This window comes from Erpetoichthys calabaricus, chromosome 10 (genome assembly GCF_900747795.2).
Source record: "Erpetoichthys calabaricus chromosome 10, fErpCal1.3, whole genome shotgun sequence".
In the NCBI taxonomy this organism is placed as follows: domain Eukaryota; kingdom Metazoa; phylum Chordata; class Cladistia; order Polypteriformes; family Polypteridae; genus Erpetoichthys; species Erpetoichthys calabaricus.
In genome coordinates, this window is record NC_041403.2 from 95,612,029 (window position 1) to 95,637,955 (window position 25,927).

General features: G+C 39.4%; 1 protein-coding gene across 7 annotated transcripts in view; it reads left to right on the forward strand.

Moving 5' to 3' along the window:
* Positions 1-931: 931 nt before the first annotated feature.
* uckl1b (uridine-cytidine kinase 1-like 1b) overlaps positions 932-25,927 on the forward strand; it is a 74,699-nt gene continuing 49,703 nt past the window's right edge. For 3 of the 7 annotated variants that reach the window (XM_028811646.2, XM_028811645.2, XM_028811647.2), the window contains exon 1: positions 932-1,314. In XM_028811646.2, the coding sequence (XP_028667479.1) occupies positions 1,241-1,314 (74 nt within the window). In that variant the 5' untranslated portion in view covers positions 932-1,240. Of the gene's footprint in view, positions 1,315-15,879; positions 16,271-25,927 lie in introns of those variants that run through there. The other 4 variants (XM_028811649.2, XM_051932923.1, XM_028811648.2 and 1 more) reach the window with 2 other exon arrangements.

Consider the following 25,927-nt stretch of genomic DNA (forward strand, 5'->3'; position numbering starts at 1 on the left):
GCAACTATAAAAAGCCATGTCTGCTCAATGTAATAAATGGTGCCTGCAGTCTAGCAATGAGCTTTTAAAAACAATTAGTGACTAATGGTTTTATCTTCTCTTGTTTTATCCTGTAAGATAATTTGTACAAAGAGCTGATAGTAAAATATAATTGTACTAGTATCAAGGAAAAACAATGCACATAATCATCATGAAATCTTTCATCTTCACATCACAAACCAGCCATAAACAAGTAAAAGATTATTTGGTAAAACTTAATTTGGTTAAGCAAACAATAAAATACTGTCCATACTATTTAATATAACTTAATGTGCATTATCCCCTTTCAAACATGTTGATTTTTTAGTAAAAGAAATGTTAGCATTTTTCAGATTGCATCAACTAATGCATATTTTCTAACATCATGAATCTTATATTGAACCCAGATTAAATTAATAAGTTCTACACAGTTAATTTAGTTCTCATTCATTCGGTTTATTACTGTTATCTCTGTTATACTGTGTGTTATATATACAGTGTGTGTGTGTGTGTATATATATATATATATACACACACACACACAATACACAACTGCTTTTATATGAAATGCTGAAAGTGGTTACTGCACCTTTTTTAAACTGTTACTCATAAAAACTGTTCTATTAACGGTGCCATTTACCTAATAAAATGCTTTTTTTCCATTTTGAGTTTTTTATGTTGTTTTATATGATAATGTCTATGCGTTGATCTTAGAATAACTTAAAATAGGGAAATTTGATCAGAAGCATGTAAGATTCCGTACAAAAAAGTACTTTTACTTTCTTCGTCTTCTAGACTGTCATTTACATTGATGCCAAGTTCAGTCGTCCTCTCATGTCTGGGGGAAAAAAAAAAACACGTGCGCTGCATTTTCAGACTGAATCCTCTCGACGTATCGTATTGCAGACTGCAGTTCTTCGAGGCATGTCGGTTTCGTCTTGTTCATCTTGCAAACATTCCTCGAGCCTATATTTGTGCCTTATTCGTAAAACAGGATATGGTCTGTCGTTTCTAGTGCTAAAATGTAGCCTTATATGAACTACAACACAAGAACTCCTGGTATCCGGCTTAATCGTGACGCACGGTTGTGGGAAATGCTGTTCCAAGTTCGCCTGGGTCCGTACAGCTCTGGGCGTTTTCTGTAACCAGAAATACATTTCCCAGCGTGCAAAGCGAGTCGCTTTCAGGTAACAGCTGATTGTCAAAAGAAGTGAAACCAGCGATGTCCGCTTTGTGCAGGGAATCGGGGATTCTAGGGCTAGAAAGCTCAGAGAAGTCTGGCTGCCGCTCCGACAGGTAAAGTAACTTAACATTAATGCAAGTACTATGTTTATTTATATTACATAAAGATATAAACATGATAGACGCTCAGGTTCGATCCATGCGGTGGAGTCCAGGAAGTATGTCACCTGAAAGCGTGTAGAAAAATAAAAACGTAAAGAAAACCGAAAAAGCGAGAACCTCGCGAGAAACGCGTGGAAGGTGAGTCCAAAGTGCCGGACCCGTAAGAGAGGTCACGTTTGAACTCCTGCCACACAAATTAGGCCATAGCGCCTCAGCCTTAAAACACATTTAGATTATCGCATAATAAAGTGTGTCCTTGTGCCTTTTGATACAAGTTAAAACTCACGCGAAATGTAAAGTGACGGTGAAGTTTGATAGCTAAAAATTGAGATAGTGGTTTGATTTAACATAAAATATTAATGATGAAATGACGTCAGTTTATTTTGATGGCGTTTGTGTGTTATACTCGTTTTTACAAGTTCGCAAAGGGGTGTGTATTACATCGACTTCATGGCACTAGCCCCAAATTTGCATGCGATGGTGTCCACAGTTCACCTGATGAGCACCCCAGAACCTTTCAAGAGCAGCAGTGTAATTAAATAGCAGACGGGCTCCTCTCTTGCAGGGTCTCTATATTAGCAAAAGTAAACCTTCAGCACAGGATGTGCAGTACCTCAGCCCCAGTGAGCTCTGAAACCCCGTTTTGTTTTTGTTGACCATTTGCATGAATCATCACTCCAGGGAAAATGGAGTTGTTCAGATTCAAACTTGAGACATGTGCAATGTCAAGTGGTTTGGGCAGAAAGTAACTTAGTGACAAACTAGGCCAACTGCAGATACCACAATTTATACTGTACCATATTATGAACCACTAATGGCTGTAGTATATACGTGAATGCCATTTGTGTCTGTTTTTTATGTTGTACTGAATTTATCATGTCAAGGAATTGCTGTCATAATTTATGCTATCCCTGCTTCTCAGATGCTAAGGCACACCGTGTTCAGTGTCTGGTATTGGTAGAGAGCCGTGTACTTACTGATTCTTACTGTATATGCCAAAGTGGTGCTATGGGCAGTAAGTATTGATATTCATTTCCATATGAGGATGTGCTGTAGTCTGTAGAATTGTGTGATCTTCCAGATCAGCCTCTATGATATAATGTGTATGAGGAATGCATAAAGGTATTGAGAATTGCTTGTAAATGCGAGTTCAGGGTGGACCTTGTTACAGTTAAAGTAAACCAATGGCACATCATTGAGCCGATGATCCATTTTGAGCTGTGTAGTAATAACGTTAAGCAGCTGCACAGATTGTGAGAGTTTCAGTTTTTTGTTTAAAAAAGAACATTCCACAAATGCTGAATTCCTTTTACTAAGTAGCAGTTAAATGCCTCTGTTGAACACTTCTATATTGTAAATAGTTTATTTTTTTGAGAGCTGTATCAAGAAACAATTTATTATTACCTGAAGGTTTTTCCTGTCTTTCCATCTTGAGTGAGGTGGAGGCGTTCACAATCCAAGTTTTAAATGGCCTGTTCACTTATGAGTGAGCTTGTTGAATGTTAGGCCTGTTCATGGAAGAATCCAGCCGTTTTGTCTTGTGGCTGCCTCTGTAGCGAGTTGGAGGTGTGTGGTTTTACTTGTCTCAAAATTCAGTTTTACAGGAAAAGCTTCCAATCACCCACAATGATTATTTTTAATATCAATCTTCTGTATGTGTACTCTGCATTAACAACATTTAACAACATTGTTTCAGACTACTTCAAACTAGAACATGGTACTTGACAAAGATGCCCCTTGTCAACATTGCTCCTTAATTGCCATTGAACCATTGGCTTTTCACTTTTGAAATGCTTGTGAAATAAAGGGGCTTATCGGAGAAGGACTTGAACAGAAAATATATATGCAGATTATATGGTACTGTATATATCAGACCCACAAAACTCTGTGCCTTCAGTCCTAACAGCACTAGCAGAATTTCAAAAGACATCTGGCCTCAAGATTAATTTGAATAAAAGTGCCTTTTCCAGTGAATTCTCTAGCACAGGGGTTTTCAAACTTGGTCCTGGTGACCCCCTGTGGCTGCAGGTTTTTGATCCAACCAGATTCATAATCAGTAACAACACCTGATAACACTGATCTCATTTAATTAGCTGGTATTTTTTTCTCTTCTACATTCTGCCCTTTCTCTGTGCAGTTTTCCCCCTTCATTGTATCTTATTAATGACAAGTAAAAAAACGAGCAGATGAACACCCAGGCAAACAACACTGAATAATCAAAGGCTGCAACTACTTTAGCATCAGACCCACTAATTAGTAAATAATGGATTAATTAAACAATTGGTACACCTAGAAAAGTAGAATGAAAATCAAGATGAAGATATTGTTAAAAAGAAAAATACATTATTCCCATATAACTGCTTGGTACATTTTAATATATATATAATATAAATATATTTTTTACCAAACTTAGTTTTCTAATTTCTATATTGTTCCCGAAACACAGAACTTGGGAAATAACAGTTCACTTAATTAGCCCAGGAGTCCTTAATTAAAAACAAACTGGTTGGAACAAAAACCTGTCCGCCACAGTGGGTCCCCAGGACTGAATTTGGGAAGCACTGCACTAGCATACAACATTAGATTGGACACTGGATCGTTGCAGATCAGTATAAATATCTAGTGGTAAACATAAAACTCTTATCAACAAAATTTTGCTGTCTGCATGGCAAAACTTTAACAAGATCAGTATAGATGGTCTACCCTCCATTTCAATTTAGCAGGGCTAATTAACACTATCAAGATGAATATCCTTCCTAAGCTTCTTTTTCTATTCTAAAGCATCCCCATATACATTAACAAATCATTTTTAAAAGAAATTAGATTCAATCATAACTCATTTATTTAGAATTTGAAACAACCACACATCCAGAGGGCGATCCTTCACTGACCTAAGGCAGAAGGTGGCATGGCACTACCTAACTTTCAATTTTATTACTGGGCAGCAAATATACAAGCTGTAAAATCCTGGAAATTGACACAGAAAGATGAACATACACAGGCTTGGTACACAATAGAAATAAAATCCTGCAGTACTTTATTCCTTGCTTTGTGCCCTGGTAAATACAAGTTGTCATCAATATACAAACAACCCAATTGTGCTTCATTCACTCAGAATATGGAACCAATGTAGGAAGCACTTTAAGACTGAGAAGGTTTTACCGGTGGCACCTCTGCATGATCACTGCCTTTTTCCACCCTCTCAAATTTACACAGTTTTTAATTTTTGGAAAACATATGGGATTGAATAATTTAGAGATTTGTATATAAATAATGTCTATGCATCCTATCCTATGAACAGTTACACTCCAAATTTAATTTCCCGTCAACACAATTTTTCACTATCTCCAAATTAGAAACTTTGCTAAACAAAATTTGCCCAATTTTCCTCTCCTCCTACCTACTTCTATTCCAGAAGAAATATTGATCAGTCTTGAGGACTCGGACAACATTTCTGTAATATATAAAAACATTTTGAAGATCTCTGAGTACAACGGGAAAAGATAGATAGATAGATAGAGGATCTCTCACTCAGCATTTCAGAAAAGGAGTGGAAGGCTGCCTTGCACAGAATTCAGTCTAGCTCCATATGCACAAAACATACAATTATTCAACCTAAAATCTTCTATTAAACACTTCTATCTCATTTAAAATTGTCTAAAATGTTTCCAGGGCAAGATCCAACTGCGAACGTTGCAATCGAGCTCCAGCCTCACTGGTTCAAATGTTTTGGGTGGGTACCAAATTAACATCATTCTGGACAAAAATCTTTAAATGCATATCAGACAGCCTTGGTGTCACAATCCCTCCTAATCCAAGCTGTGTTTGGTGTCCTCCCAGATGGGCTTAAAGTAGGAAAGGACAAGCAAATGTAATTGCCTTTACTACAAGACTTATCTTGCTCACCTGGAAGAATCCTAACCCACCTCTTTTAAGTCAGTGGTTGGCCTTCCTCTCTTTCTCATGGGTGGGGGTTGAATTGAATTTAGTTTTGTTAAGTTTGACTTATTTGTATGGAATATTGCTTGCTTTTAATAAATTCAATAAAAAAATATCAAATTAACTCTGTGCTAGTTGTAAAGAAAGGATATGCTAATGGCTTTAGCAACTGCTTAAAAGTAACCACCAAAAGGCCTGAAATAGAAAGCCAAGCACATTGTGTAGCTTGGTTTACCATATGAAGTTAAGTCAAGACCACCCACTGAATAGACCGTTCTGCTCATGAGAGAAACAAACATGTCAGATGTGTTCAGCATTGGGTCTTGTTGTAAAACAGGACCACATATTACTTAGCCTGCAGCCCGACATGGCACCTTGAACATCCAGCATGGTGAGTGTTCATTACATTTCTGTATACAATTTATAAACCATAAAGTAAATTAATAATGCATTTGTTTACCATATTACAGTATACCGCCTCCCTGCGTATGCATGTGTGAGTGTAGTGGACAGCTGCTTGCTGCTATCCAAATAAAATCCAGTGCTTAAGCAGGTATGCAAAACGGATGCATCCAGATCTAGTGCACAATCAAGGTATTAATCTATTAATTATTTTCTTGTGTTATTTTTACTCATTATTTAATATCTAGGTAAATATATTTTTAATTTCATTAAATTACCAATTTGAACACTGTGATTACAGAAATCCACGAAGGAAATCTTGAAAATGTCAGTTAATCTCCTGAAAAGTTTGTCTAATCCCTGGTAAGTGCACACTTCACTTGAATGTAGTCCAAAGGGGACCCCAGTGTTGTCCACAGCATGTCACGTCTACCAAGCGTTCCTGCATCATCCTAAGTCTGTTGGCAGCATTGTACTCTACCATTATTGCGTATGCCCACCCTCTTTTGCGGAAAATGTCACCTTGTCTTTCTTGCCCATTCATTTTCAACAAAATCCTTTTCATGTACTTGTAATGTACATTTTGTCAAAAAAAAAAGTTTTAAACCCTAACATCACAGTGTCCATTGTTTCGTTTGTATGCCAGTTATGTGGACAGAATTTGCATTTTTGGAACTATTGTGTGTTATGTGGTTGGATTATGAAATTTATGATACATTACATGTGATATGGACACCATTAATTTTAAAGTATTCAGTTTACAATATAATTTTTTTTGAGTTCTTAATTTCATTCTGAAAATCTGTTTTTTTGTGACTCCATTTACCAAAAAAAAAATAATAGAAGATTTGGTGGACTGGCAGATAGCCAGTGGATAGGATTGTGTTGTGTTACACCTTATTACCTCGTTTGATAAGAACAGGAGTTCACTCATTGAAGAGCCGGACCGGCATGTACAGTGGGTACGGAAAGTATTCAGACCCCCTTCAATTTTTCACTCTTTGTCATATTGCAGCCATTTGCTAAAATCATTTAAATTAATTTTTTCCCTCATTAATGTACACACAGCACCCCATATTGACAGACAAAAAAAAGAATTTTTGAAATTGTTGCAGATTTATTAAAAAAGAAAAACTGAAATATCACATGGTCCTAAGTATTCAGACCCTTTGCTCAGTATTTAGTAGAAGCACCCTTTTGAGCTAATACAGCCATGAGTCTTCTTGGGAAAGATGCAACAAGTTTTTCACACCTGGATTTGGGGATCCTCTGCCATTCCTCCTTGCAGATCCTCTCCAGTTCTGTCAGGTTGGATGGTAAACGTTGGTGGACAGCCATTTTTAGGTCTCTCCAGAGATGCTCAATTGGGTTTAAGTCGGGGCTCTGGCTGGGCCATTCAAGAACAGTCACAGAGTTGTTGTGAAGCCACTCCTTCGTTATTTTAGCTGTGTGCTTAGGGTCATTGTCTTGTTGCAAGGTAAACCTTTGGCCCAGTCTGAGGTCCTTAGCACTCTGGAGAAGGTTTTTGTCCAGGATATCCCTGTACTTGGCCGCATTCATCTTTCCCTTTATTCCAACCAGTCGTCCTGTCCCTGCAGCTGAAAAACACCCCCACAGCATGAAGCTGCCACCGCCATGCTTTACTGTGGGGACTGTATTGGACAAGTGATGAGCAGTGCCTGGTTGTCTCCACACATACCTCAGTGCAAGACACATGACAGCCCGCATGGAGTTTGCTAAAAGACACCTGAAGGACTCTGAGATGGTGAGAAATAAGATTCTCTGGTCTGATGAGACCAAGATAGAACTTTTTGGCCTTAATTCTAAGCGGTATGTGTGGAAACAACCAGGCACTGCTCATCACTTGTCCAATACAGTCCCCACAGTGAAGCATGGCGGTGGCAGCATCATGCTGTGGGGGTGTTTTTCAGCTGCAGGGACAGGACGACTGGTTGCAATCGAGGGAAAGATGAATGCGGCCAAGTACAGGGATATCCTGGACAAAAACCTTCTCCAGAGTGCTAAGGACCTCAGACTGGGCCGAAGGTTTACCTTCCAACAAGACAATGACCCTAAGCCCACAGCTAAAATAACGAAGGAGTGGCTTCACAACAACTCTGTGACTGTTCTTGAATGGCCCAGCCAGAGCCCTGACTTAAACCCAATTGAGCATCTCTGGAGAGACCTAAAAATGGCTGTCCACCAACGTTTACCATCCAACCTGACAGAACTGGAGAGGATCTGCAAGGAGGAATGGCAGAGGATCCCCAAATCCAGGTGTGAAAAACGTGTTGCATCTTTCCCAAGAAGACTCATGGCTGTATTAGCTCAAAAGGGTGCTTCTACTAAATACTGAGCAAAGGGTCTGAATACTTAGGACCATGTGATATTTCAGTTTTTCTTTTTTAATAAATCTGCAACAATTTCAAAAATTCTTTTTTTTGTCTGTCAATATGGGGTGCTGTGTGTACATTAATGAGGGAAAAAATTAATTTAAATGATTTTAGCAAATGGCTACAATATGACAAAGAGTGAAAAATTGAAGGGGGTCTGAATACTTTCCGTACCCACTGTACCTCTTGTGGCTCATGATGTGTGTGCCAGTGCATAGAATTTATTTAGAGGTTTAGAGTTGTTAGGAATGGGTTCTTAATGAATTTTTCTGGGTTTTTCTCTATCATTTTCCATGAAACTGCACTTGTTTTGGAGATTTTTCTTAGCCCTAGAAGTAGAATTTGTTACCAGTTTTTTGGTTCTGCCTTTAGTTTAGATTGTTTTTCTTCCATTTTGTTTTTCTTCCAGTCACTGCCATTTTTTCCTTCTGTTGCTAGTGTAGTGTCCTGGGTTGTTAGGGGTGCATACTCAGAGGTCAGAACCTTTTCAGAGCAGTGATGCAAAAGTATAAAAAAAAATCATCATTTAACATTCTCTTCCTCGTCTGAGTTTACAGATACCAAAAACCATTTGGCCTCACATTTTCCTAAGTTCATTTTGGAATTGACCTTTGCCTATATTTTTCAGCCTCTGATTTATGTCTATCATTTCAGTTTTATTGCCAGTACCGTTTGATTGTTTTTCTGTTCTTTTTGACTATGCCTTTTTCTCCTGGTCTCACTCTTTCCATTGCTAGCTTGCTAAAATAACAGGTATTTCATTGAAAGTGCTCATTATTTCATGAGGTGATGATGGTGATCGCAGTCCATGTTTCAGAACTTAGTGATTCTCCAGTAAATGATAACCAAAATGTTGTGGAATGAAAAATACTTTTCCAGTGATAATTAAATAATGTGGTCTTCCACATGCCCCTAGTATTCTCTCCTCCAATTGAAAGAAGATCAGCCCAGATCTCGAGGGTTCATTTATCTACTTTCTCACTCACTTGTCCAGTTCAGTGTCATGGGGTGAGTGATTGTGATGTGATTATTGTTGTATTGTCTTCTAAGGGGACAAGGCAGAAATATGCACCTTGTACAAATGTGAAGGGCTCTGCACCACTGTCTCTCATCACCACGTTTCTTCTGATATGTACCACACAGTGGAGAATGGTCACTTTTGTCCATTGCTTTTGTTCTTTGTAACACTAACAAAACACACATTGCCAGATATAATTAATGGCAGCCTAGCTAAGTTTTCTGGCCCTCTAGAGTTCTCAGTGGAGTACCTGTTTGTGCCTTAGACCCTCCTTTTCAGTCCATTCATTTAGAGATGCTCACATACGTAGTCCTCCACTTCAGACTAATAAATTAAATCACAATCAAGATTTCTGTATCCTGATCACAGTTCATTTGAGGTGATAATGTTGCTCCCTTAAAGTTCCAGGCCGATGTTGTTTTGGATACTGTTCCATGATACTTATTTGGAGCCATCTTAGTCATGACAGCAGCTATCCCCCATCTTTCAGGCATTTTAATTGCATAATTAACACCTTAGTTGTCTTCCTGACCAAGTTCTCTAGTTGGAATGCACAGTCATCTGAAGTAATTGCATCTGACAAATAATGATAAATCAGTCGCAAGATTTTGAAATGGTTAACTTCCTTGTCTGTTTTGAACCTTGGGTAAGCAATATCAGAGTGTTTAGTTTTTTTTATTCTACCAAGCTGAAGGCCTTGCTAAAATTCACTCTGCCTTTAATCTGTGAAACAAATACAGAGGTTTTGTTGGTTTGGTCTGTTATTACTACAGACTCTCTAACAGTTGTGCCTTTTATTGCATATTTAACCAAAAGGGCCATCTGGAAGTTTGGATGGAGCAAGTTGCTTTTAACCAGATGAAAAGTGCTCAGAGTTGCATGTAATTTGTGACAGACTGATCATTCTTGAGGCAGGTACCATCAGTGCAAGAATCGGTGACATCCTGTGGAAGAAATTTCCAATCAGAAATAAGATGCTGTACATCCACATGTTTGTGTCCAGAAAATGATTGTTTACTAAAAGAAATTGTGCCAGTCAAATTATCGTTAGAGCAATAGTAAAATTGTTGAAGGAACCTAAAGATTGTAACAGTTAGTAAGGTAAATGCTAGTTTTTCAACATAGGAGCAAATTTAGGAGAGTTGCCTGGTTGCATCAGTGTGACAATAAGATTGTCGGCAGAGATTTTGACGCTGTCCTGCCTGAAGAATGTTTTGTGAATGCAATAATTTCACTTCATTAGAGCTTGATTACTTATGTTCAGGATGAAGAAATGATTATGGGTAATGTGGCAGATGAGTTACAATTGTTTCCTCAAGCCAATGCCACATCCCGTGACTTCTAGTCGTATAGTATATCAGCCTTGCCGACAGCAATTGCTGATCTTGTCGCCAGACCATGTCCATTTACACGACTGAAAATCACTGGGCATGTCAAGTTTATGGACTGTGTGACAAGTTTCCAGCATAATCTTGCTTGCAACTTTTCATGACAGCCAATAGCGTGCTGCCTGATCGAGCCAGTGCTATATGAAGGGTTAACAGATATGACAAATTTTATTTTTTTTGTTCTTTTTTTCATTCTGTCATGATAGGAAACATGGAGACATCAGACAGACAAGCCTTTATGAGGTGTAAAAACCAGTGGTCCTTATGTGCATTATACTTCCAGACAAGCATTTTGTGTGTAAGCTCTTGTGCACACAGAGCCCACCCCTAAATTGTCACATCTCAGACTAGACTCCTGAGGGTCATCAATCTCCAACTCATTAAGATAATGTAAATGAAGGCTACAGCTGAAAATCTTTGGGAAAATCGTCCTCTTTGACATGGCCTTAATTTAGCTTGTATCTGTGGGTTTGAATGGGAGTGTGACTCTTTTGTTAATGAAAGGAGTGATGTTAAAACATTTTTGTTGGCTTGCAATCAGTAAAGACATTGAAAGATTTGTATAAAGTGCAATCTAATGGAAAAATTACAGAATTCTGCTTTATTGGATTATTGTATGTTGTGTAATTTGAGCTATTAAAAACAGATGGTTCAAGAAATGTCCAGTTTAAAGTAGCAGAAATCACTGTGACAGAAAGTTGCAGTGGAGATAACTGGCACTTTAATCATAATAATTATTTACATTTATATAGCACTTTTCTCACTACTCAAAGCGCTCTCCACACAGGGAGGACCCAGGAAGCAAACCCACAGTCATCTTACTGCAAAGCAGCAGCACTACCACTGCGCCACCTGTGAGGATAATGGAAGCACATCACACACTGCCATCACCCACAGCAGCAGGATTTCGCATCAAAATGTGCTATGTGCTGAGCTTCTCCACTGAAAATCATTGCCTCATTTGATTTCTAACTTGTCTGTTTGCTGCTGGTTTGTTTTTTTTTTTCTCCAGCTGAGTCTTCACTTCGCTGAAGTTGGCACTCGAATGTGAAGGTGCTGTTTTTCATAACATTCATGCTGCCTTGGGACATGATAGCTTGTAAATAAGCGGAGTTCTAATTAGGATTGCTGATTTCCAATTTTATCCTAACTGCTTATTGGGGGGAAAAAAATATGTTTACAACAAGAAGATAAGCCTACTTTGACTAATGTTTAGCATACTCAGTTTAACCAAAATTGTAAATATGAAAAATAAGATGTGGTAGAGTATGTTTTTCCACCTATGAATTATAACAGACTTTCTCCACAAAAGATCTGTGAAATGTGTGGTAAAAAGTAGGACAAAACAAGCCGAGTAAGAATGGTCAAGGAGATATCATTTGCCTCTGTCCATCCCGCTGAGTATTTCATTGGCGTGGTTTGGTATGCTTTGTTGGGTTGAATGACCTGTTCTCATTAAAACAATCACTTTCATCTGATTTCCGCAAAGTAACAACAAATTAAGTTTTGAAGGTCCCTAAAGTAATACATCCCACCACATTATTTGGTAATTTATTCCACGTGCTTATGGTTCTCTGCATGAAGAAATGTTTGTAATGCTTATGCAAGATGTACCTTTAACAAATTTACAACCATATCCCAGTGTTCTTGGTAAAGAATTCATTGTAAAGTAACAGCCTAGGTAGACTGTACTAATTCCTTTTGTAATTTTAAAAACTTTAGGCATGTCACCTTTGCATCTCCTTTTGCTTAAACTGAAAAAATCCTTGAATCTTTCTACATAACTCATGCTGCACCTTACAGTTTCTGGACCAGCCTAGTCACTCTTCTCTGGACTTTTTCTTGTGCAGTTATGTCTTTTATTGTGGCCTGGAGACCAAAACCATATGGAGTACTTCTCATTTATAAAGCTTGTGTATGTACAGAGAGAGAGAGGCTGTAAATGTGCATTCACTACTTCCCACACAAATGTTGGGATTCATAAAAAAAAAAAAACTTGATGGGGGATTGTGCGTATATTATGGCAAATCTGAACCATGTGTATGCAACATTTCAGAGAAAGTAAGAAATGATGACATGCTTGATCAAGTAGAGAAATGCAGCCAAACCAACTAAATGACGACTTGCATGCATAATAATTCAAATTTCTGCGCCATTATTATAATGTACGTTGATGTGACATATTACACCTCAGAAACGATCATTATGATGCACAGACTGTATTTTAGAAGGACTTTTTTGTTTTTATGTCAATTTATATTGGCTACCTGTCGTCACTTCTCAGGTCAACAGTATCTTAGCCAAGCTTCACTTCGTCTTGCCTGTTGTGCTGGAAGCCATTTACTGACTGCTGAGGAATTACATCCAATTTTTTTATGGTGTGGGCGCATATTCATAAATGTTTTTGCCAACATAAAAAGTCAAACTGCAGTTGAGCCCAGTTCTCCTAACACAATTGAAGCACTTTATTGCACTTGCACCTAGTGTGAATGAAACTGCTTTTATTAACTGTAAGCTGTTACATCTGTGATGGCAAGATGAGACTGACAAATGTTGCGGCTCAGTGACCTGCAGGTCAGCCCACATGATTAATTTATTTTGTAGCAAAGTAGCCTTGACTGACATGATGGTGTTGTGCGTGGTGGTTGGCTTGTTTTTGAGGTAACTGGCTGAGCCCTCAGTTTTTCATATGGCCTGCGCTATTCATCGTAGCAGCAATCACGTCATTACACTTGCCAAGCAATAGCAACTACCCACTCAGACAAGGATGCCTTACGATTTTCCTGGACCCAAAAACATAGATGAAAGTTGCTGTAATGCCACTCATGATCTTGCACACTCTGTTGTGGAGCACAGCCAGATACTCTTGAATGAGGTGGTGGGGTCTCCATGTGTCTTCCGGGAGGCTACTCTGTCAGCCAATGAAGTTCTGCAGCATCGTAATTGCATATGTATAAGCTTCATTAGTATGATTCACATATGGATTTGTCAAGACATCACTCGAGGTGCATTTGCATACAAATATTTACAAGGCGATTGCGAGTTATAATGGTTAATTGCATAGAGATGTGTGTACACCAGGTATTATAAATCTGGCACAATCTGTCTACACATTGTGCTCAATAACCTGATGTTCTGTTCACCTTCTTAATGGCTTTGTCGCACTGGCTAGATGTATACGGAAAGCTGAATTTAATTTTCTCAATAAAGGAAATAGATACCAAGGCAAGCTTGGTGGACTGAATAGTGAAGGTGAAGTTTTGAACCTTGTAAGGTGTGATCCTACAGAAGAAATGCACACAGGACTAATGACTGAGAAAATCACGTGCTACACTACAGAAGATGAGAAAAAGTTGTATTAGGAATATGTGTAGGTGTATTTGCTGCTTCACCTAGACTTGGATATGGAAGGAGCCCAAAATCCAAAACTTTTGTTTTGTTTTCTTATATCTTTTATACCTACATGCAGATGTAGAGCCCCTAGTCTAATTTTACTGGATGGGATGTGACTTGATAAAGTAAAGAATGGAAACCATACATTTATCAGATATTTCCTGCAGCATTAGATACATCTCGGGGGCCAGTGCTGGGTGGTCTGTCTTTAGTTCACACATACTGTACATATAAATCCCCATCACAATATGACATGCATGTTCTACAGAACAAAGAGAAGCAGAGAGTTTGGGGGAGAATCTAATGCAGACTTGGAGAGAACAAGCTGAGCAGCACACAGACAAGGGACGGGTTGAGACCACTGGAGCTAAGAGGCAGCAGAGCTGACCATTGACCAAGCCCATCCAGCCATTTTAAAGCCTCTCTGTAGAGTCACTCAAGGGGATCAGAGGTTATCTCAAGAACTCCTCTAGACATACTGGCCACTTTAGAGCCTGAATTCTATCCAACATGCTAAGGTGGTCATCTAAAATCAAACAAATACATGCATAGTTAAAAATTGTGTGTCTTCCACTCTTGAATCAAACTGCAGAAGTGAGTTTCAAACCTCCACACACCATGAAGTACGAGCTCACGCTTGACCAAACTGCAGGAAACGTTTCTGGGTTTCTGACTACCTTTGGCTGATTTGATTTATGCTTGATAAACAGCATCTTACATTAGTAGAACAACCATTTATTGCTGCAACTGTTCCATATATTTAAAGTACAAACTCAATGTTAAACTTGTGTTTTTTTTAACCTCTTTATATAACACTCTAGGCTTGTTAGTGGAAGTGCGCTTAATGAGAGTATATTGACTGAGTTAGCACAGATTGTGATTTTATCGGGAGTCCCCTTTTTCTTGTGGCCTTTTTTATTCACTGATATTTTATCCAGATGTTTGCAGAAGTGTTTAGAATAGCTGACGTCTGTGCTCCGATTAGCTTTGCTGGTTTCATTGTAATCATAGAATTGAGTTTTGTTAACCGTCAATATTGTAAATTCTTACATGAGTTAAGTGGGGTGTGCAGCACCATAGCACTTTGCGGATTACATGTCAGATTTTAAAGTGATACCAGAGCAGACCTCTTTGAAAACTGGCTATGTTTACAAGCAGAAACAATTGGGACGCCCCACAACTTTTTTTTTAAAATTTGCATTGAAGTTGTTATGTTTAGGGGGAACCTTTCCATGCAAGTCTTTCATCTTAAGTCCTTGCATCCATCCATTCGTTCATCCTGCGTCCATCCATCCATCTATCCATCCATCCAGTTTCAGAAGCCACTCAGCCCAGTTGTAGGATGACAGAGCCCACCCACAGTCACTCACCGAGGGTCAGCCGCAGATCAGATGACCTCACTAACGCCTGCCTGCATGCCTCTCACATCTCTCCAGTTCCCTTGTCCCAATGCCTCCTTATCACTGCACTCGCAGCTCATCCCCAAACTCAGACTTGTTTTGCCCTTATGCAGATATAAATCAGGCCTTACCTGACGTCTACCATCCCATTTGCACAGGGCTTTCTGGTCAAGCTGTACCCGTGTATCCTGAAGTGGACTCAGTGGACTTCTGACTCAGCTCAGGGGTCTATATTGGTTAAGCATTAGGGTGGGATGTGTTGAGGGGGGATGGGATGAAGGCTGCAACACAGCTGAGATGGTATAGAGTTTCAAACATTTGTATGTAAGCCATAGCCCACTTTGCAGGAAGGACAACACAAATAAGTACAACTAGTAAAAGGCAGAATTCAAAATGTTTCAAACATGAGGTTTCTGCTCGTGTTTTCTGTTGCTGTACATGTTGATCAGCGTCTGGTTTTGTTGTTTACAATGGTGCTCCCGAGAGCTGGGAATGCACTGAATGTCAGGAGCAGATGACAAGCGCGACTCCAAAACAAGCTTGTGCATGTTACTGGAGGCAGGTCTGTTACGAACCTGCTGCTATTAATAACATGTCATGAACATAATCTGCAGGATAGGTTATCCTCTTATACTCTCTGACAGCACGGACATTGGAAGAGCCATTGCCATTTCATGTTTTCAGCAACACCATGACGGTGCACAGAGCTCCTCCGCGCCGTCCCAGCGCCTGTAGACTAAGGTCCCCACTTGTCCCTCCAGGTGTTCACTCACAAGGGCAGTAACACTTCATTCACCTGTCACTTGCACTGCTTCCAAAGGCACTGATTTGCACTAATCCCTAGCCATAAGGACAGATCCTCCATGCCTGCGTTAAGTACCAACTACCCACGTGCTGTGCCCACAATATGAATTCTCACCCTGCTTTTTCTGGAGCCAGGATATCAGGCTGTTGGGCTCTCAGACCAGATGGAAGGTAAGCTTGAATTTTTTTCCTCCTCTTCTCCTTTTTTGTGTACATGCCAGCTTCTGAGCTTTCAATGTTGATGGAAGTTTATAGTTACAGGATTTACACTTGTGGTTGGCATGGAGGCATAACAGTGAAAGTGTGGCCATGAAAACACTTAGACATTTGGTTCTCAGTTCTCTTTTTAAACGCAGTATAACGGCAGAAAATCCTATGTGCTCATGTTGGAGAGGACTTGCTTTAGTCGGACATTGTGCGTGCTGCAGTTGTAACACAGGAGTCCACAGTGGCACTGTGGCATGCTTTATTGTGATCGATGTGAAGAAAACCTGCAAAATGTCTCGTTTGGTTATTTTGTACCCAGTGCTTTTGTATTTCAGGTTCTTTCAGTTGATTTGTAATTGTGAACATGTATTCATTACTTTGTATTTTTGATTTAGTGTGTGGTGATGAATGCTTTTAAAGTTGATCTGCGTGGTATTTGTACTCCAGTTTGCCATCATTTTCCTTGTAAGTTTAATAATCATAACAAAATACTTGTTAGCTTATTTAATGTAACATAACAGTCTATCCCAGCAGCACTGGGCACAAGGCAGGAGGCAATTTTGGATGGGGTGCCCATCGATTGCAGGGCCCACTCATGCACACACTGACACAAGGACAAGTCTGGCGGGAGGAAGACCTGCACAAAGATGGGGCAGGGGACTTGAACCGATGACATGAGCCCCGTGAAGCAGCAGTTCTGACCCCCTGCGCCACTCATGTTAGGTTCATTGTTGATTCAAAATTGAACTTCTGTGTGTTTGTATAAGAGGTTCCCATGATGCCCACATTGCTGGTCACTGTCTTGTGTGATGCTGCTGGGATAGACTCCAGCCTGATACTGTATGGCAAACCTTTGTCTAAGATCATTTTTTCTGCGTACCAGTGTACCAAATTTAGAGGTTTTTGTAATTCAGAGATTCTGGTTTATAACTGTTTTCCTTCAATAATTCCATTAAGGCAAAGTTAACATTTCTTACCATTATGTTTTTTTACTGTTTATCATGGTATCATTTTGTGGCACTGTTGACTTGATGTGGCAGTCTGCTGTTGGAGTCTTCCCAGAAATTGCCTGTCATGATGTCACACACATGATGCAGTAGAAATGGGAGCCACAGTTCATACGATGTCCAAGATTGTGGATGCGCACTTGAAAAGACCTGCAGTGTTCTCTAGTAAAAGAATTCTCGGTTTTGTTTTTGTTACTTTCTCCCATACATAGCATAGAGAGAGTATAAGAATTGTGAAAAAATTCAACTGAGATTTTGCTGAATCTTGACATTTTAGACCTTCCTGAGTCCAAAAATACCATTTTTGAAATTATGTCCATCTGTGTGTTTGTTTGTAAACACGATAACTCAAAAACACTTTGACCTAAGTCAATGAGATTTTGTACACCTGCTTTATATCGAAAATAATGAATCCTAGCAACTTTTGGGCTACTTCCAGCAACCGGAAGTGGTACTTTAACTGAATACTTTTGCGAATTTTCAAGTAAACTATGGTTATAATTACAAATGATTCAAATTTTGTATAGATATTTATAATGATAAAAAGCAAACAGATATGAAATTTGAGAAAAAATACTCAACCAGAAGTAGTATTTTATTTAAACAACCATCTGAATTTTTTGTATCATGGAAATATAAATGTGTACACGATATTAAAAACTGTATTCAATATAACGCATATTCTTTCAATATATTTATACATCATCAGTTTAACAATAATGTGTAAGCAGTAAACATGCCAAGTAAATATAAAGATGTAATTGGAACAATAAGCTGCTACGTGCCTGTCGTGTTCCTAATAATACATTTAATTTTATGATATTTTTTTTATTTCCGCTGTCATTGTCATAAATAAATGTAGCTAAATGCAGTTTTACCCACAGCAATTTATTGCAACAAATATTATATAATACTAACACTTTTTCTATGTTTTTAGGTGACTATAACTCTTTACTTTGCACATAATTTAAGTAATGCATATGTAATCATGAAAAAATTCCACCATCTTTTTCAACCTCCTTAAGTGCGAAATATCATTTTAATACAAAGTTTAATTATAAGTAGAGATATATGATTGTCTGTCGATATTATCAATTTGTTATTATGAGAAACAAAGACATATGATATTTGAGTAATATTGCGCAACTGGAAATGGTTCTGATGACCTTTTCCTCTATTTCAGTATACGAGAAAGTCAAGGGGAGCACACTCCCGATTTGTTTTTTTGTTTTTTTTTCAGACTAGCTTTTCATCTTCTGGCCTATTAGTAATCTTGTGTCTATGGCCTACCACTCTTCAGTTACTAGCAGCACACCAGGGCAGTACACCACTCCGTGACTCCGTGTTTTGATGCTTGCACCTTTGTGAATTATGTATACACTTAATACCTTTTTGTTCAGGACCTTGTATTATTATAGTTCTGAATCATGTAATTTTCAAATTTATATTTATTTTGCACTCAAATTTTGTTCTTTGTTCTCTGTTTTTGTCCTTTGTCATGCTAAGCTTTCCAGAAGTCATGTCACTTGATGTCATTGACACATCACTATTTAAACCAGCTGCATGCTAGTAAGTTTCCAAGTTTCTGGATTTTACAATAGAGAGAGAGAGAGAGAGAGACAACAATCATAAAGAGTTGGGGATTCCACCCTGTATACTTGAAAATAAAAGAATATGTCTTTACAGACTTGAGTCCGATACAGAACTGAAAATTAAGAAGAACATGACTGTTGCTGTACATACTGTATCTGGCAGGCAGGAAGAGGAGAGCTCTACAGGGCCATAAGTGGAAGTGACATTTCTAGGAAGCTGGTTCTTTTGATAGGCTACAGTGGAAAAGAGGGGAAAGTGTTAGAGAACAGCGCCAACCCCTGGTCCGGTGGAGAAACACATTTACTCGAGCCTGTAAACCTTCTCCCAGGATACAAACTAAAACTCTTTGTGACTACACCTCTCTGTATCACTTTGGTCATAACAGATTTCTGGCTAGGCTGTCCAGTTTTGTTTTACGTTTTGGGCTTTGTCACACAATGGCTCCATTCTTGGTTTTGACTACTGCTAGTCCTTTGGTGAAAGGTTTTGTCTCCAGGTCCTTTATTCTCCTTTACACTCATGGCCTTCCATTTACAGCTCTGGTTATGCTAAAGTCACATAAGACACTAGTGAGGCCTCACCTGGTTTTCCGTGTTCAGCTTTGATCTCCATGTTACAAGAAAAGACATGGCAGTGCTAGAGAATGTTCAGAGAAGTGCGATTAGGATGATTCTGGGATTAAGAGGTATGAGCTATGAGGAAGGACTGAAGAAGCTGAACCTCTTCAGTTTATGCAGATGAAGATCAAGAGGTAACTTGATGAAAGATTTTAAAATTAGGAAAGGAGTTACTCTCTTGGATCGAGGCTGTTATTTAAAAATGAATTTAACAAGAACACAGGGACACATTTAGAAACTTGTTTAGTGTAAATTTAATATATCAGAAAAACTTTTCTTTGCACAGAGAACCACAGACACATGGAGTAAATTGCCAAATAGTGTGGTGAAGAGCAGAACTTTACGGACCTTTTGAAACTTGGTGTTATTTGAGAGGCATTAAGTGGACAGGATTGGCAAGCGTAGTTCTGCTGAATGGCCTGTTCTCAATAAAGCTGTTTGGACAAACTGGATAGTGATAATCATGGGATGCATATTATTATTAACAAGATTTCTTAATTTGCTCATTTTGCATGTCTTATTTCATTATGGTGTACTGGGCAGTAACTGAAATACTTTACTTTGTTTTATCTGACTATAACTCTATGCAAATGCTACACATAAGTCATTTTTCCAAAGTCTGTTCACGGGTGTATTTTTTATATGGCTTGGTGGTTCCAAATCTGGACTTGATTCCCCAGCCTTCCACCGCGAGACTTAGCTGCTGACGTCCTGTGTGACCTTGTGCAAACCGTTTAACCTGCTGGCTCTCCAATTGCAAGCAAGTGATCCTGCAGGATTGTAATGCTCACATAAAACAGCCCGTTGTGGTAGTGTCACTCTGTATCAAATGACAGTGCATCATAAAACCAATTTCTTATTGTGTGCAGCCTGTTAAGCTGTAATTATTTCTCTTCTTTGGTCGTTGTTGACTCTTGTTTACTCTTTGTCATATAGACATATAAAAGTAGTAATAGGAGGGGTCCTTCATGGTAGTCCTCCTCATTCAGATTAACATCAAACAGGGCAACATGTAAAACAAATATTAACAAAATAAATCCAAATGACGGCAAGCGCAAAGTACTAATAAATAAGTGAAAAGATGTGTAGACATTGCTTATTGTCTGTCAGGTGGGTGGCTTGTGTACTTCCCAGTCCTGTAGTCCTCAAAGTGCCCTCCTGACTTGTTTTAGACTAACTTTGGATTCCGGACTCAAAGTGCACCCGGCTATGAAGCAGCCTCTGGGCTCAGGGATGATCATTCTTCCAGTGCTAGGGCGCCCTCTACTGATTTCCGGTGTTTCTGCTCTCCTGAGTCTTCATTTGGTTTTGATGGGCTGACTTGTACTCTGCTACGAGGAACACAGTCATGTATTTCTAAGTTGGGGACCCTGCACAGCTCTTTATAAGTTGGGCCAAGGAGAATTGGCCTCCTTCCAGTCCACCTTGTCAATGAATGAACTACCTGGTCCTAGCTTCCCTCGCAAGTGGCCATATTCTGTTACGTCTCAGTCTGGAGTTTCATGCTATTTTTCTCTAGTCTCACTCAGTGTTCTATCAAAGGATCAGGGATTCCCTGGTGCTGGTACCCTTGCCTATGCACTTCACATCTTCACCTACAGTGTCTAGAGGCCCCTGCATTCCAAGACATGTGCGGGGCCCTGTGGCATTTTCTCTATGTCCCTTTCTCTGTCCTTTTCCAGACATGGGTCCATTTGCCCACATAGTGTCCTGCCAAAGATAGAAAGAAGGCACATGTCATAAGGGTTGATTAAAGGAGCAAGGGATGGAAACATCAGGAACTAAACACACAGACTAAAGACTGTTCATTCTAAGAAACCAACAGCACCAAGTCTTAATTGTCGTCTAAAGGAGAAGCATGATTTCTTTGAAAGACAATTTTGCTATTTTAAAACAATTCATTTAAATTGAAGACAGGGAATTTTAACCTTATCCACACTGTTAATATAGAGAATATTTTTTTTTTTGTTTGGTATGTTAGGTTTAATCATATTAAGAGGTGACTAAGTACTTATTAATAGTATTATTTGTGTATAGTCCTGTGTGATCCTTACAGAAAAGAGCATATGAAGTTGTTCTAAATGTCTTGTAGCTCAGGGTATATGTAGTAGTAATAATATTGTCACGTGTACAGAGCACAGTGAACTTCTTATTTGCATGTCCAAACAACATGTGACACTTCACTACTCACTAGCACCATGTTAAACAAGAATGATTTAAAATGGAGCACTTCATATTAATCAATAGAAAACAAAAGCCAAATTACCTATTGTAGTCGTGCTCCTGTTTTATCCTAACCTGCTGCTCCTCCCTGTGCTGCCATCCATCAAGGCATGATTTCAGCAAGACTTCTTAAGGTGTTCTGTGGTATCTGTAGATCCTCTGACTCCTGCATCTTGCAAGGTGGAGCAATCACAGTTCACACTTTTGGATCTAGCACATTCTATAGATGTTCAGTTGGATTGAACTCCTTTTCATCATGTTCCTCAAACAACTCCTGATCAATGTGTGGAGTGTTGCAAGGCGTATTATCCTGCTAAATCATGCCACTTCCATCTGAGAATACTGTTGACGTGTTTACCTCATCTGCAACCATGTTTTGGTAGGTAGTATGCTTTCAAATTAATGTCCACATGAATGTCTCAACCAGGGTTTCCCAGCAGACCATTGCTCAAAACATCTCACTCCCTCCACTGGCGTGTCGTCTTCCCATAGTGCATCCTGGTGACATCTCTCACCCAGGTAAATGGCATACATATACCTGCCGTCCACATGATGTAATAAAAAATGTGATTCATCAGAGCAGGCAACCTTCTTCCATTGATCCAAGGTCCAATTCCAGTGCTTGCATGTTTTTGATAGTGAACTGAGGTTAGCGAGAATAGTCTGACTGGTTTGCTGCCACAAAGTCCCATTCGCAGCAGAGTCCCATGCACTGTCTGTTGTGATACAATGCTCATTACAATTACCTGCGATTTGTAGCCCTTCTTTTGGTTTAAATCAGACAGAATAGCATTTGATGGCCTCTCACATCATTGAACTCTGGCGTATTATGATTTTTTTCCACTCAGACCACTGTCACTGGTTACTCACCACAGGTGACCATGAACACCCCACATGCCTTACCCTTTTGGAAGTGCTCTTATCCAGTCGACTGGCCATAATGATTTGTCCCTTATCAAAGCCACTTAGTTCCTTACACCTGCCCGTATCTTCGACATTCAACAATCAACTACTTATCATCTACTACTGTCTAATATACAGTATCCCTGATCTTGACATGTGCCATTGTTATGAGATAGTTGACACAATTTGTCTTATCAGTTTGTGTGTGTGTATAAAAATCTGCAGTTGTTTTAGCCAGCCAGCAGCTCCACTCCTCTCTACAAGCTCTCCACAGTCCACCAAGGTACAAAAGACTTTCAGTGATTGTGGTGGAAAACAAGTCTAATGCTGACTCCATGACATGTGTCTCCTTCAAGATCATATTATATGATCATGAGTGATAACTTTACCAAAATGCCTATAATTCCAAATTGTACTGAAAAGAGAAAGAGAATGGGAAATATGCAGTAAAGGGCACTCGAGATAATTTCTACAATTGTTCAAAAGCAATATGAACTGCAGCAGCACCAACTATGTTAAACTAATAGATCTTCAGCTCTGATATTGCAGGGCCCATTAGGTTCTAGTGAATATTAGTGTTTGTGGTCCCTCAAACCAGAGCCTCTGCCTGGTGCAGTCATTGGGTTTCTCCTAGAAATGTTCACATGGCCAGTATCTTGTGGTCACTGTGTATACTCAGAGGTATACAGAAAGTAAGGGCAACTGCACTATGTATGACTTCAAATGGAGGACTTTAAAATTGGACTTTAGTGGAATCCAGCTTAGCAATTTGATAAATTAACTTAAAAGTATGTGGTTCCACTTGTCCTACAGGAGTTGTGTTTATCATGGAGACTTTAAGCAGGCCTGTGTCTTGTAGCTGCAGTGTAACCTCTGGCAACTAAGTATTGTTAAGTTTTGTAAGGTAAATTTGTTCTAAATTGTACACTTTTTAAGTTTTGATAAATTTAAATTGGGTATTACATTTCTAAGGCTTAACCCTGTTCCTGTCAGGATGTGCATGCCCTGTGATGGATGGACATCATATCCTTGTTCCTGATCCTGTCGGGAACTGAGACATCTCTCTATTATATAAAAAAAAAAAAAAAAATCCTGGGAGGGAGACTAGGGAGACGAGACGTGATCTACTCGAATGACAATATGACGTCCCGCAAGAGACACTTTATAGTTCCGCGAGACAAGACAGTGAGACAACATTTAAAACAAGTTCACGGACATCTAACCAAGCAGTTGTTGGGTTACTTTTGGCAGACAGACATCATATGCTCCCAGCTCTTAAAACAACAACAAGCAGAACACGCAGCTTACCAGCAGCAGCAGCTGGAAGCCAGCAGATGATCCGACCGCTTCTCCTTAGCGTGCGTTCAGCCCCAACCCCAACCCCCCTTTTACAACACGAGCAGCAGAGACGCGAAGTGGCAAAAGGATAGCTGCTGTACAGGCTTTGAAATCATTGACGCAAAGCACGACAAGCAGAAAACGCAGCTCGCCAGCAGATGATCCGACCACTTCTTAGCATGCGTTCAGCCCCCCCTTTCACAACGCGAGCGGCAGAGACACGAAGTGGCAAAAGGACAGCTGCTGTACATGCTTTTAAATGATCAATGTGCAGCGCGACAAAAAGAGCACGCAGCTCGCCAGCAGCAGCAGCAGAAAGACAGCAGATGATCTGACAGCATGTCCTTAGTGTGTGTTTAGAAGCCACCCCCCCTGCCCCACCTCACAACACGAGCAGCATTATACGTCCTGTGAGAAAGATTTAACCACACCTGAGGCCGAAAATAAAGGACAAGTATTATTTTTACAAAAGTTTTAAAGTAAAAGTGAAAATAATGCATATGTGACAGTTCCTATGAAAACAACAATCTTAATAAATTGTATATACGGTAAACCAAACCCGGGGGTGGGCGAGCAAAGTGAGCAGGGGGCGGAGCCCCTTAGTGTGAATAAATAATAAAAGTGCTGATGCCTTCATTCAACAGAATATGTGTTATGTTGCTTGTGTTAAGAGTTTCTGTCTGAATGTATGATGACCACAGAGTCATTTGAAATCCTGTAGTACACAACAAAATACCCAGTTCTGCAGGAACCCTGAAGAGGAAGCCGTTAAAGCCTCTTGGACAATATCACTCCATCTGACAACCAACAAATGCACTGCACACCATCTTTAGTGCTCAGGTTGCTCTTTACATCTATCCATTCATTTTTTGAACCTGCTTCTCCCGCATAGGCCTTGTAATGTGTGGGATGTTAGTCAAATTACAGGACATTTAAATTTAATATAGATGTTGAGATATTTAAGGGTCAATAACCAAGAAACATGGTACAAAATTTTCAGAATCACACAACAGATAGAAACATCAGGCAGAATGCAAACATTTTATCCCCTGTGAGAGATGGCCAGGAAGCCCAAAACGCTAGATGGCAGCTCCCGTGGTTTAAAGTGGTGCTGCAGATTCCCACATAGGACTTGAAGTTTGATATCTTAGCCCTGTTGGGTACCCTGGGTGCCACCAGGGGGTGCTGTGGAAGAGACATATGGCATGAAGATTCTGCCTGACCCGGATATATGTATTGGCCAATATAATAGGATGGGACTGACCTCACAGAAGGGAGCCAGAGTCGGGTGGTAGGTGGATGAAGCTTCCTGGGAGGAGTGGAGGAGAAATAGACAAAGAAAGAAGAAGAAGAAAGTGTTGCACAAAGTATTTACTTGTGGCAGTGGTGATGGAAGACAATTGGAAAGAGTTTCTCTGAATAAAATAAGATCTTTGTGTTTTTAACTCATGCCCTGTGTCTGTTGTGTTGGGTTGGAGGAGCAACAGTGCCCTCTAGTGTCTACATCCCTTGTTTATACTGAGGAGCTTGCATTTCTTAATTTACAGTGTATGGGCTAGAAAAGCTACCATATTAGCATTCCTTGGACACTTTTTACTACTTTTTAATTTAATATTGTTTTTTATCAGTATGCTGCTGCTGGAGTATGTGAATTTCCCACTTGGGATTAATAAAGTTTATTTATCTGTCTATCTGTCTGTCTATCTATCTATCTATCTAGAAACAAATGTCAGCTTTGAAACACAGAAAGCTCAAAGATAGTAAACCAAATATTAGAAACCGGTGTCAGCCCAAGGACCCCCAACTTGGTTTATCTTACTGATCCTCAGGCATACATGACATGGAAAGCCTCGACTAGATAGAGGTGTACAGATACTGAGGTGTAAAATGTTAGTGTATTTTACTGAGAGACGTCTTCATCATCAAGACGCTTTCAACAG